This window comes from Molossus molossus, unplaced genomic scaffold (assembly GCF_014108415.1).
Source record: "Molossus molossus isolate mMolMol1 unplaced genomic scaffold, mMolMol1.p scaffold_m16_p_16, whole genome shotgun sequence".
Taxonomy (NCBI): Eukaryota; Metazoa; Chordata; class Mammalia; order Chiroptera; family Molossidae; genus Molossus; species Molossus molossus.
The window spans coordinates 51,650,256-51,668,288 of record NW_023425351.1 but is presented as its reverse complement, the minus strand read 5'-3'; the positions used below and the strand labels follow the sequence as shown (position 1 = coordinate 51,668,288).

The 18,033-nt window shown below is 35.1% G+C and overlaps 1 protein-coding gene across 1 annotated transcript in view; it reads left to right on the top strand.

Moving 5' to 3' along the window:
- NUDCD1 (NudC domain containing 1) overlaps positions 1-18,033 on the top strand; it is a 56,512-nt gene that overhangs the window by 36,724 nt on the left and 1,755 nt on the right. The window contains exons 6-9 of the mRNA XM_036263952.1: positions 161-365; positions 5,167-5,311; positions 8,298-8,423; positions 17,150-17,309. Of these exons, the coding sequence (XP_036119845.1) occupies positions 161-365; positions 5,167-5,311; positions 8,298-8,423; positions 17,150-17,309 (636 nt within the window). The remainder of the gene's footprint in view (positions 1-160; positions 366-5,166; positions 5,312-8,297; positions 8,424-17,149; positions 17,310-18,033) is intronic.

Below are 18,033 nucleotides of genomic sequence, written 5' to 3'. Positions count from 1 at the left end.
TCTGTATGTGTTTGTTTATAATTACCTTTTTTTTTGTGAGACGATCACTAGAAAATATGCCAAGTTTCTTTTAGATAGGCATTCTTTCATATCTTCTAGTCTCTAATTTTGTATGTTCTGTTCTCTAACTTTTTAATTATATAATGCATTTTCCCAATAGAGCCTCTGTATTACTGGCAACAGACTGAAGATGATTTGACAGTCACAATACGGCTTCCAGAAGACAGTACTAAGGAGGACATTCAAGTACAATTTTTACCTGAACATGTTAACATTGTGCTGAAGGGTCAGAGGTTTTTGGAAGGAAACCTCTATTCATCTATTGATCATGAAAGCAGTACATGGATAATTAAAGAGAATAATAGGTATTTTTTATAGTTTTATTTATATTTACAATTTTATTTTTATTACTTTATTTTTTATTCTTTCCAAAGCAGTTAGCTCAGAGGTCAATACTCTAATTGATCTGTCTGTGTTGCTGATTATTTTTAAGGTAGATTAAAATTGGAATTGCTATGTCAAAGTACATAATTATAGTTAAGATTAAAGATACTTGTTATAGTTATTGCTTACATTACACAGTAAGTAGTGCTTTTTATTACCAGCTTTAGATACAATAATAACAATAACAACAATAATAATAGGTGAAATGGCTATTTTAATTTGTACTTTTTAAACTTTTAATAGAAATAATTTTTTCTACAACTTTTAACTTGTTGACTAGATAATACATTCCCATTCTTTAAAACGTAAGGCTGTACAATAAGTCTCTCCAAACCAGGCTCTCCAGTCAGCCATCCCTAACTCCCTCAACACTGTTAGTTTATTTTTATATATATTCAAGAAGTATATAATTTTCTTTTTTTAACAAAAACATTTTCAACACATACTGCACACAGTTATACATAGGTTGCTTTTGTTGACTTAAACAATAAATCTTGAGAGCTTTTTATTATAGAATGTACAATTATTATTTATCCTATTTTATGGCTTCATAGAATTCTACTGTCAACTGTAATCATTTTTAAAAACTGACTATTGTTGGACATTTACATTGTTTCTAGTCTTTTGCTGCAGTAGTAACTAGCATATATATGTATATAACTGTACACACACACACACACACGCACAATTTCACATGTGCGGGAATATATATGGAGAATAAATACCGTTCAAGTGGAATGGTTCATATTTCTTTGAAAATTGTGGATAATAAATATTTTTCTATGTAAATTATCCATTTGCATTTCTTTTGTGAATTATGTGTTCAGGACACATACACAAAAAGTAAATGATAAATTAACTTCATCAAAATAATATTCTTCTGTACATCAAAACTAAGACTCCTTTTCTTGTACAGACACCATTAAGAGAAGAAAGAGGTAAACCATGGACTGGGAAATGGTATTCCCAGTACTCATATCAAACATAGGACTTAGGTTCTTAATATATAAAGAAACCCTACTACAGATTTATAATAAAAGGCAACTCAGTTTTGCCCTGGCCAGTGTAGTTCAATGGTTAGAGTATCAGCCCTTGCACCGAAGGGTTGTCAGTTTGATTCCTGATCAAGGGCACATACCTGGGTTGCATGTTCGATCCCCGGCTACAGTCAGGGTGCATGTGGGAGGCAGCCAGTCAATGTGTCTCTCTCACATTTGATGTTTCTCTCTCTCTCTCTCTCTCTCTCTCTCTCTCTCTCTCTCTCCCTCCCTCTTACTCCCTCCCACTCCCTCTCTTCCATTCTTTCTAAAAATCAATGGAAAAAATATCCTCGGGTGAGGATTAACCAAAAAAAAAAGGACAACTCAATTTTAAAATTTGTCAAATGAATTAAAGAGACACATCACAATAGAAGATATATGAATACCTAGTAAGTACATGGAAAAATAATTATTTTTAGTCATTAGTGAAACACAAATTAAAGCCAGATGAGACACCATCATATAGCAATTAACTAAGGAGACTGACAGTATCAAATGTTGGCAAGGATGGGGAGCACCAGCAAGTCGTACATTGCTGATGGAAGTGGAAATCATACAATGACTTTGACAAACTGTTTAGCATTTTTTAAATGAAATATATAGTTTATAATCCAGAAAATCTCCTAGATATTTACTCAAGAGAAATGAAATGCATGTTAAAAAATAACACAAACCCTTCCTCAACTTTCTAAAAGTATATTCATAGCAGCCATATTTATAAAAGCCAAAAATTGGAAATAGCTCATTGTTCATGAAAAGGTGAATGTATAAACACATGTGGTGGTATATTTATATAATTGAACACTACTCTGCAATTAAAAAAGGATGAACTATGGATAAACACAACATTATCAGTGAATCTCAGAAACATTGTGGAGTGAAAGAAGCCCAAGACAAAAGAGTACATACTGTTTGATTCTACCTATGTAGTGTTGTAGAATTGGCGAAACTAATCTATGGTGATTCAAATCAGAACAGTGGTTACCTCTAAAGTATTAAGGCATTGGCTGGAAAAGAGAACTCTCTGGATGGTTTAGTATCTTCCTTGGGTTATACAGGTGTATGCATTCATCAAATCAATGAATTCTACACTTAAAACCTGTGAATTTTGTCTATAAATTATACCTTCATAAAACGAGTATAAAAAAAGGTAAGCAAACATTAAAGGTCTCATAAAACTATAAACTTCTACCCCTACTATTATGCCTCTTTGCGAATCTGTTGTCCCAGGTACTTCATGCTCTAGTCATTTGGATTAGTAAATTTATTCTCTTTCATTATATATCAAGTCCTAGTAATTATTGAATTCAGTGATGGATTAATAAGTAGTCTTGTGAACTTAATTTTTAAAATGGTCAAATTTGGTCAGAAGTGGGTATAAGTTAGATATTTTTACCCTAATATATAATTCTTGATTAGTAATATATGACCCATGTGAGTCTTTGGTATGAGTGTAAATCCTGGGAGTGTAAGAAATATATATCTAAACATTTTTTAACCTTTAAAAGCATGTATCCTGAATTCATTTTACTAATGGAGAAATTTGATGACTTGGTTACACTTTTTAATATACTATTTAAAAAACTCAGTTATCTGAAAGATTCTTTTAAAAATATTTTATACTTCCACATATTGTATTTAAACATATTTGTGTGTGAGAGAGATATTTGAGGGTAACATAACATGGCAAACCAGATAGAAAATATTGTTAAATAATAAGTCATTAAGTGGTAACCCACCAAAGGTCTACAAGAGTAGCTGAACCTCATGCAGATAGTTTCAAGCATTTAATACATGAACATAGACCAGTATTGTTTTTCCATTAAATTTGACATGCTTGATTGCTATTTTATGTTACGAAAGGTAGTTATAATGATGTGTAGGTGGGATCATTGGCTTAAAAACACCCTTTTCTGTACTTTATTAAATTATTCATTTCTCATTTTCAAATAATTTTTTTCTCACATTGGAAGAATAACTGGTCTACGGTTTATTATGTTTGGCGGTTTATGTTCCTTTTGGCTTGGATGGCAGGATTTGATTACTAGTATTAAAATGTAGAAATAGTTACACAAATTTAATGGTGGATCAGAATTTTTTTACAACTGAGATTGTATGAACTTTCTGTAGATAGCAAGGGACTAAGAACAGTATTTATACATTCTAGTTACTGGATGAAGTTCTTCAGTAGTTATTTACATATACTTTTGCAGGGAGGCAGAATAGTGCAGTAGTGCAGGACATGGACTTGGAACCAGACTGCTTTACTAGCTTTTGACCTTGGCAAGTTCTTAACCTCTCAGTGCTTTTTCTTCTTACTTGTATAATGGAGATGTTAATAGTCCTTACTTTATTTGGTTGTGGTGAGCAGTAAATGGGTTAAAACATGTAAAGTGCTTAAGACAGCACCTGGAATATGGTAAACACTTGGTCAGTATCAGCTGCTGTCATTATTGTCATCATCATCATCATTATCATGATTGGCTTTCTTTTTAGAAAATACAACTAAACCTAGGCATTCTTTTTTGTAGGGTAATTTTTAATGTTAATGATAGGAACTCATATTACATAAGATATTTTGTATAGTCTCCTAAAATAAGTAGTTTCAGAAAATTTAAAGTGCTGTAATTAATTCATGAGGTAGTGATAATAACAGCCTTGAAAAAGAATAGTTGATAACTTTGCATGTTCTGTTGGATAATTATGATAATAGTTATTATTGTGTTCTTGCAATTGTTTGCTTGCAATTGTGTTCCAGGGCACGGATTAGTATGGCACACGTGTACCAACGATGGCACATGGAAAAAGTTGCTTTGCTGTGGAACAGCTACCACCACCCCACTTTTCTCTGTATTACAGAAGCACTGCTCCCAAAACAGCTTGCTTGGAATTTCCTTTCCTATTCAAGAGGCACATGGCAACTCCTGATCTTCCTATGTCCACTGTTTGCTCTGACTCAGCTCTCTCTCCCTTTACTGCTGCATCAGAACTTAATCTCAAGATTCCTTGATAGGCCTTTCTTATTGCATTTGGAATTTGTGTTCAGTGGCTTAAATGTACAGAATTAAATTTTAAGTTGATAGAGACCACATTAACAACTATTTTTTCCTGTTTTACCAAAGTTGTTATTTTTCTAATTTCTACATTCTTTTCATTCTTTAAAATCTGTATTTTAAAAATTAACATTTGTATTGATTTAACTTGCCTGATCTTTAGATTAATAATTATATATAAGGGCTACTAGTTTGTGAAAGTAAAGTTAATTGGTTCCATACACACAGAGGTACATTTTATTATAGACCCTTCCCAATTAACTTTATGTACCCACCCCTACCATTCCCCAATGAAATATCTCAGATATGTGCTACTTGCATTTCTATTAAGTTTGGTAACACATCTCATACCTGGACTGCAATAATACTTTCTGGATTGTCTTACCCTTTCCAATTAACTCCTCTCATCAAGCCATTTGACATACCATTTCTTGTTTGTTTATTAAATCTAAATTACCCTTCAGTTATAGAGTTTTCATCATAGCCAAAATAAAAATTAACACAGTATTTGGTAAGACATCTTCTGGACAACAGGGTTAATTTCTATGGAAGAGTCTTCTGTTTGGTATTGATTGTGTAATTTGCATAGTTGCTTAATATAACATTATTTTTCTTATCTAAACTTCTAGTTTGGAGATTTCCTTGATTAAGAAGAATGAAGGACTGACTTGGCCAGAGCTAGTAGTCGGTGATAAACAAGGGGAATTCATAAGAGACTCAGCCCAATGCGCTGCAATAGCTGAACGTTTAATGCATTTGACCTCTGAAGAACTGGTAAGAATTGCAACAGTAGTCTGACTTTGTAGGGATCAACAATATGAGGAATATGCCATGTTTCCAACATTATTTTGCTTTTCTAAGATAAAAGACACAGATAAGTACTGCTGAATGGTGTTTGAATATGGCTTAAAATTCTAATACCCATTTTTTACACTGTTTAAATACATATATGTGTGTGTATGGGAACATGTGGAGGGTGGATGTGCATGTATGTATGTATCTCTACTTACACACACACACACACTCACAGTGCTTTTGTGTGCTTACTGACAGAGATACATTCTGAGAAATGCCTTGTTAGGTGACTTTGTCATTATGCAAACATTATAGAGTGCACTTACACAAGCCTAGATGGTATAGCCTACTACACCTTGGTTATATGGTATATCCTGTTGCTCCTAGGCTATAAACCTCTATAGCATGTCCCTGTACAAAACAACATGAGAGTAAAGCACAAGACATAATGATGCAATCACGAGATACATAAGGCTGCCCTGGTGTAACAGCATACTGTTTTATAGCAAACTTTTTGTAGGTAGAAAGAGCACAGTATAAAATAATTAAAGGTATAGTATAGTAAACTCGTAAACTAGTAACATAGTTGTTTATTATCATTGTCAAGCGTTAACTATTGTACATGATTGCATGTGCTATACTTTTATACTCCTGGCAGTGCAGTAAGTTTTTTTATACCAGCATCACCACAAACACAAGTAATGCATTCCACTGTGACTTTATGTCAGCTATATCACTGGGCAATAGGAATTTTTCAGATCCATTATAATCTTATAGGACCACCATTGTATATGCAGTCCATTGTTGACTGAAATGTCGTTATGCAACACATGCCAGTATATATAGTCTCCTTTAGAAGAACAGACTGACCAGTGCTGACGGGAACAAAGATCATGATTTACTGTCTAATTTGCTAATAACCTCCTTAATATCATTGAAATTTTCTAGGTGATCTTAGAATATCTCAAGGGGAATATATATCTCATACAGTACATTTGGTTTTAATGGACAAAGTAAGTCATTGTAATGATGGCAATACACTACTCATTTATCTATTTTGTTGACTATATTCCCATTTTGTTGACTATATTCCCATCCTAATAACTTTTAAGATAATGTTAAGAATTTGAACAAGTACTATATAGCATTATACCAGAATTTCAGTTATATGTTTATTCATTAAAAAATTATATCAGCACGTGTAAATTTCTGACTTATTGCCATCAGAAATTATAGCGGTGAAGAAAACTGTATGATGACGTACTTAGAGTATACAGTTAGTTACATCATTTCATAGATCTGTTACAATAAATAAGCCATGCAGACTGCATTGCCCTCCATTCATTCAACAAGTTTTTTTTTTTTTTGTGATAGGGCTCTGGGGATATAATAGTGATAGTAGTGAAGGCTTGTTTCGAGGTTGTAGATAGTTGCTACTGCCTCTTCACACTTAATTGCAAGTGAATATTATATACGAGTAAGGTATTTATGCCTGAATCCCAGTGTGTTTGTTACATTTTGGGGGGAAAAAAATAGAACATAGAATCTTGTCATCTGCAACTGAAGTTGGTTTTGTGTTTTTCAAATCCTTATACTTTTTCTTGCCTAACTGCATTGGTTAGAACCTCTGATCCACTGTAAAATAGAAATGGTGCATAGTGAAAATCAATATTTGTGCCTTATTCATGATCTCAGGGAGAAGAATATTTCCCCATTAAGTATGATGATTCTTTTCATCATATTGAATAAATTTCCTCTATTCCTGGTATATTGATAATTTTTATCATGAAAAGCTGTAGAATTTTGTCAAATGCATTCTCTGTTTGTGAGATAAACCCCACTTGGTTATGGTATATTATCCTTTTTAAATATGATTGATTTCGGTTTGCTAATATGTTATTGAGGGGTTTTGCATCTGTGTTTTGAGGAATATTGTCTAGTTTTTTGTTTTGTTTTGTTTTGTGTTACCTTTTTACTGTGTTTTTTTTTTTGTTTTTTTTTTGTTTTTTTTTTTTAATCCTCACCCGAGGACATTTTTGCAATTTTTGTACAGATAGAGTGGGAGGGAGAGAGAGAGAGAGAGAAACATCAACGTGAAAGGGACACATCGAGTGGCTGCCACCCACACGACCGACCAGGGCCGGGGACAAACTGCAACCGAAGTACGTGCCCTTAGCGGGAACCGAACCCGGGTCTCTCCGGACCGCAGGCCAACGCTCTAACCGCTGAGCCAAACCGGCCAGGGCCTGTGTTTTTTTTTTAAATCCAGTTTTGACTGGACTTATATATTTTCTTGAGTCACTGTAACAGTGGCCCCAGCTAACTGCCTTCTCAGCCAGCCACAACAACCAGAATTGTTTACATTGATATTTAGGCTGAAGCAGACAGCCACAGTTAGGTGGCTCAATATCTCAGCTTGACCTCGAATCTGTAGGATTAAAGTTTTCATCAAATGAAACAATTTTTGGCCATTATTTCTTTAAAATTTTTTCATTCTTCCTGCCCTCTTCCAATTACCCATATATTAATTAGACCATTCGATACTGTTCCATAGGTCACCAGGGTTCTGTGTTTTTATTTTTTTGTCTTCTCTGTGTTTAGATAGACTGTATCTCAAACTCGCTGATCTTTTCTTCTGCAATGTCTAATCATCTGTCAATTCTGTCTATTCTGTTTTCTAGTTTAGATATATTTTCATATCTAGAAGGTAAATTTGGTTCCATTTTATATTTTCCATATCTCTCAACATGTTTGCAATTTTTACATTTTTGATTATATAGGACTTGTTTATAATAGCTGTTACACTATACTTTTTACTGATTCCATCATTTCTGTGTTTGTTGATTAAATTTTATTGGTCATAGTTCTGAATTTAGTTTTTAATTATTGCTGTAATACTAACATTTTTAAGTATGAAGAAATCCATCTCTTATTGTTTGTTTCTATACTTATTTTCTGGTCTAAGAATCCAAATCCGGATAAAGAAAAACCTCCTTGTAATGCTCAAGAGTTAGAAGAATGTGATATTTTCTTTGAAGAGAGTTCCAGTTTATGCAGATTTGATGGCAGTACGTTAAAAACTACTCATGTGGTAAGTTCTTGATAATGATTTTTCTAAAAATTTGTGAAGAAATAAAAGTTACTCAGATGAAATGATAATTGAGAGAGTGTGTGTGTGTGTGTGTCTATTTTGCAAAGATGGCTTGATTAGCAGTTACTGGCTGTGTTATAAATATCATCACTCCATAAAGTGACAACTTACCATAGTACCACCCTCAATTTAAAAATGTATTGTTTTGGCACTATTCCATATTTGATATCTTTCAATTGTCTTTTTTGTGTGTGTGCGGGTTTTTACATATAGTTATCCCTATAATGTATAATAATTTCATGTTTTTTCATTCAACATTATGACATAGCGTTTCCTTCTGTGCTCATGTTATTTGAATCTCTAGTTTAATGGTTGGATTATACTATAATGTTATTATTGGTATTCGTGTGTGAGTGTGTGAGTGTGTGTGTGTGTGTGTGTGTGTGTGTGTGTGTAGTGGTCATCCTATAGGTCAAAATTCACATCTTTAATAATATTGAATTGAATTATTCATGATGATGGCGTTTTTTTAAATTTTTTAATTGATTTTTACAGAGAGAGGAAGAGAGCGGGGAGAGAAAGGTAAGAGAGAGAGAAATTGATGTGAGAGTGAAACATCAATTAGCTGCCTCCTACATGATCCCCCTGGGGATTGAGCCACAACCCAGGCATGTGACCCGACTGGGAATTGAATTGGCAAACCCTTGGCGCACCGGACAACGCCTAACCAACAACCACACTGGCCAGGGCGATGCTCTTTTTACATGAAGCTATATCTATGTTCAGGGATATTTATCTAATAAAGAGTCAAATTAATAAGTCAAAGACTGTTAGGAGAAATTAATTTCCACTTTATATTCTCATTAGTAATGTTTGCAGTTATTGCCTGTTTTACTTCATTTTTACCTTACCCTTCACTTTATTTTAATTGGTATGCAAGATATTGAATCTTAATTTAGTCTTTTTTTTTTTTTACTGTATATTTATTTATTTTTTTATCCTCACCCAAGGACATTTTTCCATTTTTGTTCAGATAGAGTAGGAGGGAGGGAGGGAGAGAGAGAAACATTGACGTGAAAGGGACGCATCGAGTGGCTGCCTCCCGCACAACTCCAACTGGGGCTGGGGACAAACTGCAACCAAGGTACGTGCCCTTAGTGGGAACCGAAGAACCTGGATCTCTCTAGACCACAGGCCGACGCTCTAACCGCTGAGCCAAACCGGCCAGGGCCATAACTCACTATGTATTTTAAATTGAAACAACATACACACACACTTCTGAAACAAAAATTTCACAAAGCAGTACTATTTGTATTGTATAGGACATATTCCAATACTCCATTTCATACTGTTTTTAAATATATTTTTTAATCCTTACCCAGGCATATGTTTTCATTAATTATAGAAAGAGAGAAAGGGGGAAGGGAGCGAGAGAGAAAGACATCATTGTGAGAGAGAAACATTGACCGGTTGCCTCCCATATATGTCATGACTAGAGATCAAACCTGTGACTGAGGTATGTGATCTGAGAGGGGATCGAACCTGCCGCTTTTTGGTGTACAGCATGAAGGCTCCAACCAACTGAGCCACCTGCCAGAGTCCTACTATTTCTTTTTTTTTTTATCCTCACCCGAGGACATTTTTCCATTTTTTGTTCAGGTAGAGTGGGAGGGAGAGAGAAGAACAGAGAGAGAGAGAGAGAGAAACATCGATGTGAAAGGAACACATCGAGTGGCTGCCACCCGCACCACCAACCAGGGCCGGGGACAAACTGTAACCGAGGCACGTGCCCTTAGCGGGAACCGAACCCGGGTCTCTCTGGACCGTAGGCCAACGATCTAACCACTGAGCAAAACTGGCCAGGGCCAGGGTCCTACTATTTCTAATGAAATAAAATAAAAATTCTCTTCTGGTCTACTAAATTGATTTTGCTACCAGTGCTGAGACCCATAGTTTAAAATCCAGTTCTGGTTGTCATTTTCTACCTCACTCGCTTTTCTTTAGCCAGTCTGGCCTTTATGCCGTTCCTGATATTAAACATGCTTCTTCTCCCTTAGGGCCTTTGTATTTGTTATTCTCTCTGCCTGAAGTGTTCTGCCTTTCCTCATTTGTTCCCGTACTCATTGAGACCTCTGTTCACATGCTGCCTTCCATTCCTTACTAACTGACATCAAACAACCACATTGTCTCCTCACCTTGCTTTCTCTTTTTTTTTTCTTATGGCAGTTTGTTTTTTATATTTATATATTGCTGTTGTCTGATATGTCCTCCATTATATTTTTATTTATGTCCTCCATTAGAATACTAAGTGAAATTTAATATTAATTATGATATATACAGCTAAAGATCCATTTTGATAATTTTCAAAATTAAAAAAATTGTCAAGTTTTCCTTATATTTCTACGCACTAATATTTTCTTTCTTACGGTTTTTAGTAAAGTAAAAATGTAAGTGCATTTCCCCTGATTGCATTTTACAACACTTAGCTTAGATCCGGCATCTTCCTATGCTGAATTCTCAAGTCAAAGTATAAACATCTTTGATTATATAATTTACTTTATGAATGGTTGTGCAAACAAAATCACAACTCAGGATTTTATTATAAAACTTCTTTGTCAGTGTTTATAAACACCAATTTTAGACATGCCACACAAAGACAACTTATCGACTCAACTGACGAAGCAGAATATACACGTATTTTATAGTATGTGTATTACCAAATCTGAAACAGGAGCCAGCCAGGGACATACTTTGATGGTTGCTTAATCACTACTGTAAAGTATGCTCTGGGAGAGCATGCAGTGATTGTGATTAAGAACATGGGCTTGGAAGCATATCAAGCTTAAATCTCTTAACCTCTTGAGTTTAATCTCTTCTATAAAACGAGATTATAGTCCTTATTCTCAAGAAGTAGAGATTAAATAAAGTTGTGAAAGAGTAGAAAATATGTATATATTGGCCTCTGTCCCCAGTTCCTGGTACAGAGCTCCTAAAACCCTTGTAATTTCCTGAAAAGAGCACTAGGAGCATCTTTTGTTCTAATATTTGGTCTTTGATCTGGCTCCTAACACAGAACTACTAGATCCCCTAGAATTTGATCCTAATGATAGGAGTGTCTTTTGTTCTAATGGAGCAACTCGTGGTGGGCTCCTACATAACTTCAGGATGGAGGCTGATCATCAGAAAGACCAAGCCGTGATTAGGAGCTTGGAACTTTCAGGTCCGCCTCTCATCCTCCAGAAAGGGCGAGGGACTGACTGAGTTAATGATTGGACATTCCTGTGTGATGAAACCTTCATAAAAATCCCAAAGCACAGGGTTCATAGAGCTTCTGTATTGCTGAGCACAGACATGGAGGTACGAGAAGGGCGGTGTGTTTGACGAGGGCATGGAAGCTTCTTAGTTTAATTTAGTGAGTGATGGAGAGCTGTTTAAATGTCTCCACTTTGACATCTGATCTTTAGAAGTCTTTCATTGCTAGGTGTCCTATGAAGAAAAGAACAAGACAGTCAACTGACTACTTGAAATTCATGTTTCAGATTTTTCTCCAGAGAATATTTTATTCAATTGTAGTCTTCACTGGTACTTCAAAAGTAAATATAACCTTCTCTATAATAAACATGAGAATAAAAGAAATGTGGAGTTACATTTTATTGGCTAAAGGTTTATGGATTGAAGAGGTTTTGTTTCCCCCTAAGGCAATAAGATATTTATTTGGCATTAACAAAGAATGAGTTTTCTGAATAAGTAAATTGCCTAATGTAAATTAATTATTTTAATTGCTAAAACTATATTTAAAACTTTTTTTTTCAATGGAATCTTAATTGCCCGACATCTTATGTAGAGCATTATGAAGAGAAAATAATATTTTTTGATGGTTGAATGTCATCAGTGTGACATTCTGCCTAGGAGGTAGAAAACTTTTTAAAATTTCATCTGAGAACTGAGGTTACAGGGCAACAAATAAGCTTGAAATCTAAGGAGAAACAGGAGCCACCAAGGAGAGATGGGATAGGTGAAGTAGTCCATTTGAGCATGGGAAGAGGAAAGAACTACCATATAATAAGAATTCAACTAACAGATTGCTAAAGGCCTAGTGTTGGCTAGCAAGAAAGTATAGAACCCTTGGGATTCACAGATCCTCTCTGTGGACCTTGACCAGGGCGTAACAAGAGAGACTGCAAGTAGGGTAGGAAATAAGAGAAAAACTGCTTTGGTGGTGTAGGGTTGAAGGAGGTAAGTATCTAATTCTATTGAAGAAGCATGAGGTCCTGCCTGTATTATTTTCCTTAAGTAACAAAAGCCTTATGTTGCTGAGTGAAGAGCACTAAATCTTAGCATCCCAAGGGCTCAAAAGAAGACCCAATGCAGCTGGGGGTAAATAAAAATAATTTTTTAAAACACAATCTCTGGCCTGGGCTGGAAAGCTCAGTTGGTTAGAGCAAAGTAGAGGGTGTGGGGATTAAAATCAAAAACAGCCCTGGCCAGTTTTGCTCAGTGGTTAGAGCGTCGGCTTGTGGACTGGAGAGTCCCAGGTTCAGTTCCCGCTAAGGGTACATACCTCAGTTACAGTTTGTCCCCGGCCCTGGTTAGGATCATGTAGGTGGCAACCAGTTGATGTGTCTCACATCGATGTCTCTCTCTCTCTCTCTCTCTCTTCCTCTCTCCCTCCTGCTCTATCTGAAGATCAATGCAAAAATGTCCTCGGGTGAGGATTAAAAAAAAACAAAAAGAGCATCTGGGAGCTGTGAAGCAATACCAGAGAGTCTTAACATTCATTTAAATGGAATCCCAGAAGGCAGGTGGCACATTGACCAAATTAGAACATATTTTTGGTCATCAAATAAACCTCAACAAATTTAAAAGAATAGGATCATAAGTAGAATGTTCTCTGAACATAATAAAATTAAATTAGAAATTCATAACAGAAAACAAAATTCACAATATTTGTAAATTAAACAAGACATTTCTGAATACTCATAAGTCATAGTGGAAGTAACAAGAGAAGTTAGGAAATATTTTGATTGAGTGAAAATGAAACAGGGTATTGTAGGATGCAGTTAAAGCAATGCTTGGAGAAAAATGTATAGCATGCGTTACATAGAAAAATGTGTTTCAGTTTCATAGTTCAAGCTTCCACTTTAACCTAGGAAAAGAACAGAAAACCAAATCTAAAGCAAGCAAGAGGACAGAAACTACAAAGATAAGAGCAGACATCAGTGAAATTGAAAACCAGAAATAAAGAAAACCAATGAAACCAAAAGCCGGTCCTTGGAAAAGATCAAAATTGCTAAGTCCAGAGAGTATAACCAAGGAAAAAAGACAGAAATGACCAATATGAGGAATAAAAACAGACATATCATTACAGGTCTAAAAGACACTAATAGAATGAACAACTATTTTTATATATTTGACAATATAAGTGAAAACAGACAAATTCCTTGAAAGACAAGCATTACCATAATTCACTCAAGAGGAAATAGGTAATCTTCATAGTTCCATATTTGTTTGAATTTATTATTAACCTTCTGACAAGTCTCCAGAACTAGGTTGCCTCAATGGTACATGCTAACAAATGAAGAAAGTACCAATTTTTTACGGACTGTTCCCAAAAATAAAAGAGAAGGGAACACTGCCTACTTATTTTATGAGGCCAGCATTACCCTGGTGACAAAAACATGACAAGAAAGAAAACGGGATAAAAGAAAAAAAACTTATATCCCTCATGAATATAGACACAAAAGTCCCCAGTAAAATATTAGGAAATCTGATTCAGTAAGTAAAAAGGATAATACATCATGACCGAGTAGAGTTGATCCTGGGGATTCAAGATTGATTCAACATTCAGATATTAATGTAATTTACCATATCAACAGACTAAAGAAGAAAGATATTTGACCATCCTAGTAGATGCGAGAAATAATTTGACAAAATTTAGCATCCATTTATGATAAAAGTACTCAGCAAACTAGGACTTAATGGTAATTGCCTTTTCAAAAAACCTGGAGTTAACATCGTACTTCATGGTAAAAGACAAAGAACCAATTAAAAAATGGACAGAGGAGCTGAATAGACACCTCTCCAAACAGGACATACAAATGGCCAAAAGACATATGAAGAAATGCTCAACATCACTAATCATCAGAGAGATGCAAATTAAAACAACAATGAGGTATCACCTCACACCTGTCAGAATGGCCGCCATCAACAAATCATCAAACAACAAGTGTTGGCGAGGGTGTGGAGAAAAGGGGACTGTAGTACACTGCTGGTGGGAATGCAGACTGGTGCAGCCACTGTGGAAAACAATATGGTGTTACCTCAAAAAATTAAAAATTGAACTTCCATTTGACTCAGTGATCCCGCTTCTAGGAATATACCCTAAGAAGCCTGAAAAACCAATCAGAAAGAATACATGTACCCCCATATTCATAGCAGCACTATTTACAATAGCTAAAATCTGGAAACAGCCCAAGTGTCCATCAGTAGAAGAATGGATAAAAAAGCGGTGGTACATATACACAATGGAGTACTATGCAGCTGTAAGAAAGAAAGATCTCTTATCCTTTGAGGTGACGTGGAGGGACCTGGAAAGTATTATCCTAAGTGAAATAAGCCAAGCAGAAAAAGACAAATACCACATGATCTCACTTACATACAGAATATAAGGAACATAACAGTCTGAGGAATACAGTAGACCCAGAAACATGGAAGTAGGGCACAGACTGACATCCCTCAGAAGAGGGAGTGGGGGGGTGGGAAGAGATAAACCACAGAACTTATATGCATGTGTGCATGACCAATAGACATGGACAACTAAGCCGGGGATGGGGCGGGTGTGGGGTGGGAAGGGGGGTGCCAATGGGGTAAAAAAGGAGAAACATCTGTAACAAAAAAATTAATTAAGTAAGTAAATAAATAAATAAATAAATAAAAGGCCAAATGCTTCCCCTAAGATTGGTAATAGGCAAGGCCGTTTGTCCCCATTACTCCTCAGCATAATGCAGTGAGGTAAGAAAGTAGTAAAGGCATAAATAATTGTCAAGAGACTCTAGTATTATCGTGAGAAAAATGAAACCAAACACTTTTTAGCTGTTACCCTAAAAGCAGTATTTACACATAGTTCATTTATCCACTTTTAGCTTGGAACCTTTGAATGGAATTATGAGTTTCTTCTCCTCTTATGGCTGCTGACCAACCTAAGCAGTAGCAAATATTTTGTAATGGCTTCACCTTTTTTATTTAGCTACATGGAATACTTGGTTTTAAAATTAAGATTAGGAAGGCTAGAATTTATTATGTAAAATGAATGTCACAGTCTCTTATTACATAAAAAAAGAAAAAAGAATTACAAATTATTTACCTAGCTCATTTAAAGAGAATGTTTTGTGCCTGGATGGTGCGGCTCAATGGTTGAGCATCTACCCATGCACCAAGAGGTTGCCGGTTTGATTCCCGGTCAGGGCACATGCGCAGGTTGTGGGCCAAATCCCCAGTGAGGGGCATGCAGGAGGTGGCCAGTCAGTATTCTATCTCATCGATGTTTCTATCTCTCCCTCTTTCTTCCTCTCTCTAAAACCAGTAAAGAAAAAAAAAATGTTTTAAAGAGAATGTTTTGTCCCACAGTAACTTTACTATCAGACTAGTTTATTATAATTTGTTTTTTAAACTTCTAGAAACTTGCCTTTGAATATATTAAAAGCATCCAAATCTTATTTGAAGAATAACTTACTCATTTTTTGAAGGGTAGATCCAAAAACTATGTACTGAAACATACGCGTTATGTAGGTCAGGTCTCTACCTCTAATTTTAACCATTTATTCTCCAATCTGCTCTAAAACTTGTGGAAGCAATTCAATATTTATCAAGTGTGCATATTTTATGTTTTCTACATTTGCCATGATTCTGTTAGTATTTAGGCATTTTAAACAGATAACATTTCTAATAAAGAATACTCATTACAACCTACTTCTTTAAAAGAAGTATTCCTGTAGATGGAATCCAGTTGAGTCTCAACTTGATTATTTTATATTAAAATGAATTTCTTTAGCCATCAATATTGCAATAAAAATTTTTAACATAATAAACACTTGACATCGATACTGTAATTAGTACACCAAAGTAAATAATTTGTAAACAGACAGATCTGAGTTTGAATCTCAGCATTATAATTTTTCTGTGTAGCCTAGAACAAGTTAAGCTCTCTAAGTATGTTCTTTCATCTATTAAATGAAGATAATAACAGCCTTGTGAGTTGTTGAGATTCATATTTATAAATTGTCTGACACAGATTGTGCTTGTATATCCTAGTAGTTATCATTGTTCTTGGTAATTATTATTACAAGTTAGCGTTTGTAAACTTTGTATACTGTGATTTAAAAGTTATTCTGCTTATAGATTGGTGTTTTATCAGGTTTTATACTAGTTATTAACAGTTCAGAGACAGTTTATCAGAATGGTTAGAACATAGACGCTTGGTTCAAATCTCAGCTCCACAACTTATTACCAGACTATTCTTGGGCAAGTTACTTAAGTGCCCTTGGCATCACTTTCCTCAGCTTTAAAATGTAGGTGACAATAGAACATTTCTCCCAGGGCATTTCGAAGAGTTAATCTGGTTACGTATATGAGAAATTTAGGATAGTTGCTGACATCAGGTGTTTTCGTCATCCATCATTTTAATAATTTGTTGAGTAAAATATTATTTTTGTCACTTTCTATTTTAGGTGAATCTTGGAAGCAACCAGTACCTTTTCTCTGTCATCGTAGATCCGAAAGAAATGCCCTGCTTCTGTTTGCGCCATGATGTGGATGCCCTGCTGTGGCAGCCACACTCCAGCAAACAAGGCGAAATGTGGGAGCACATTGCAACTTTCAATGCTTTAGGTATAAAGCACACTTTTTCCTTTTTGAAAAATTCGAGCTGGCATAATTTCATTGGGATTGATTTCTGCTATAATTTGGTTGCTTGTACTGTGTTGATGAATGTCAGTACTTTTGGAACAGTACGACTAATCTGTTTTTATGCTTGTACAGAAGATCAATGCAGAATAGAAATCAAAGTGGTTATCGAAACACTTGAAATGTTGTAATCAATAATTTGTTTATTCCAATTAAGCTGTACACTATTAGGATATGAACAAGGAGCTTGACAATACCCCACATGGAACTTTTATTCACATTTCTTCAGAGTAATCTTCAAAAACATAGAATTGCTGTAAGGTAATGCACATTAGGAGACATCTTTCACAGGACGTAAGTGAGTGCAAAGAGCACTATTCTGAATGAAAACACTTAGGGAAAATGGTGATAACCAGAAATAAACTTCATTCTGTAAAAGGGAAAGTACTAGTTTTAAAACTAGGGCTGGAAAAATTTTAAACCAAATAATTGTAGACTTATGCAACAATTGATTTTTATATCAAAATACATCAGTACTGTGTAGGAGAAATTTTTTACTTGAATTAGCCACAGTTATTGCTTTATTGAGAGGTTATTTTAAACTCGAAGCAGGAAGTAAAATTACGCATTGTGATTGCTGTATGTGCACAGCCCTAACTGTAGAGGAGGTTTGTCAGTTATCCCTCAGACTTAATAATGTAGCTGCTAA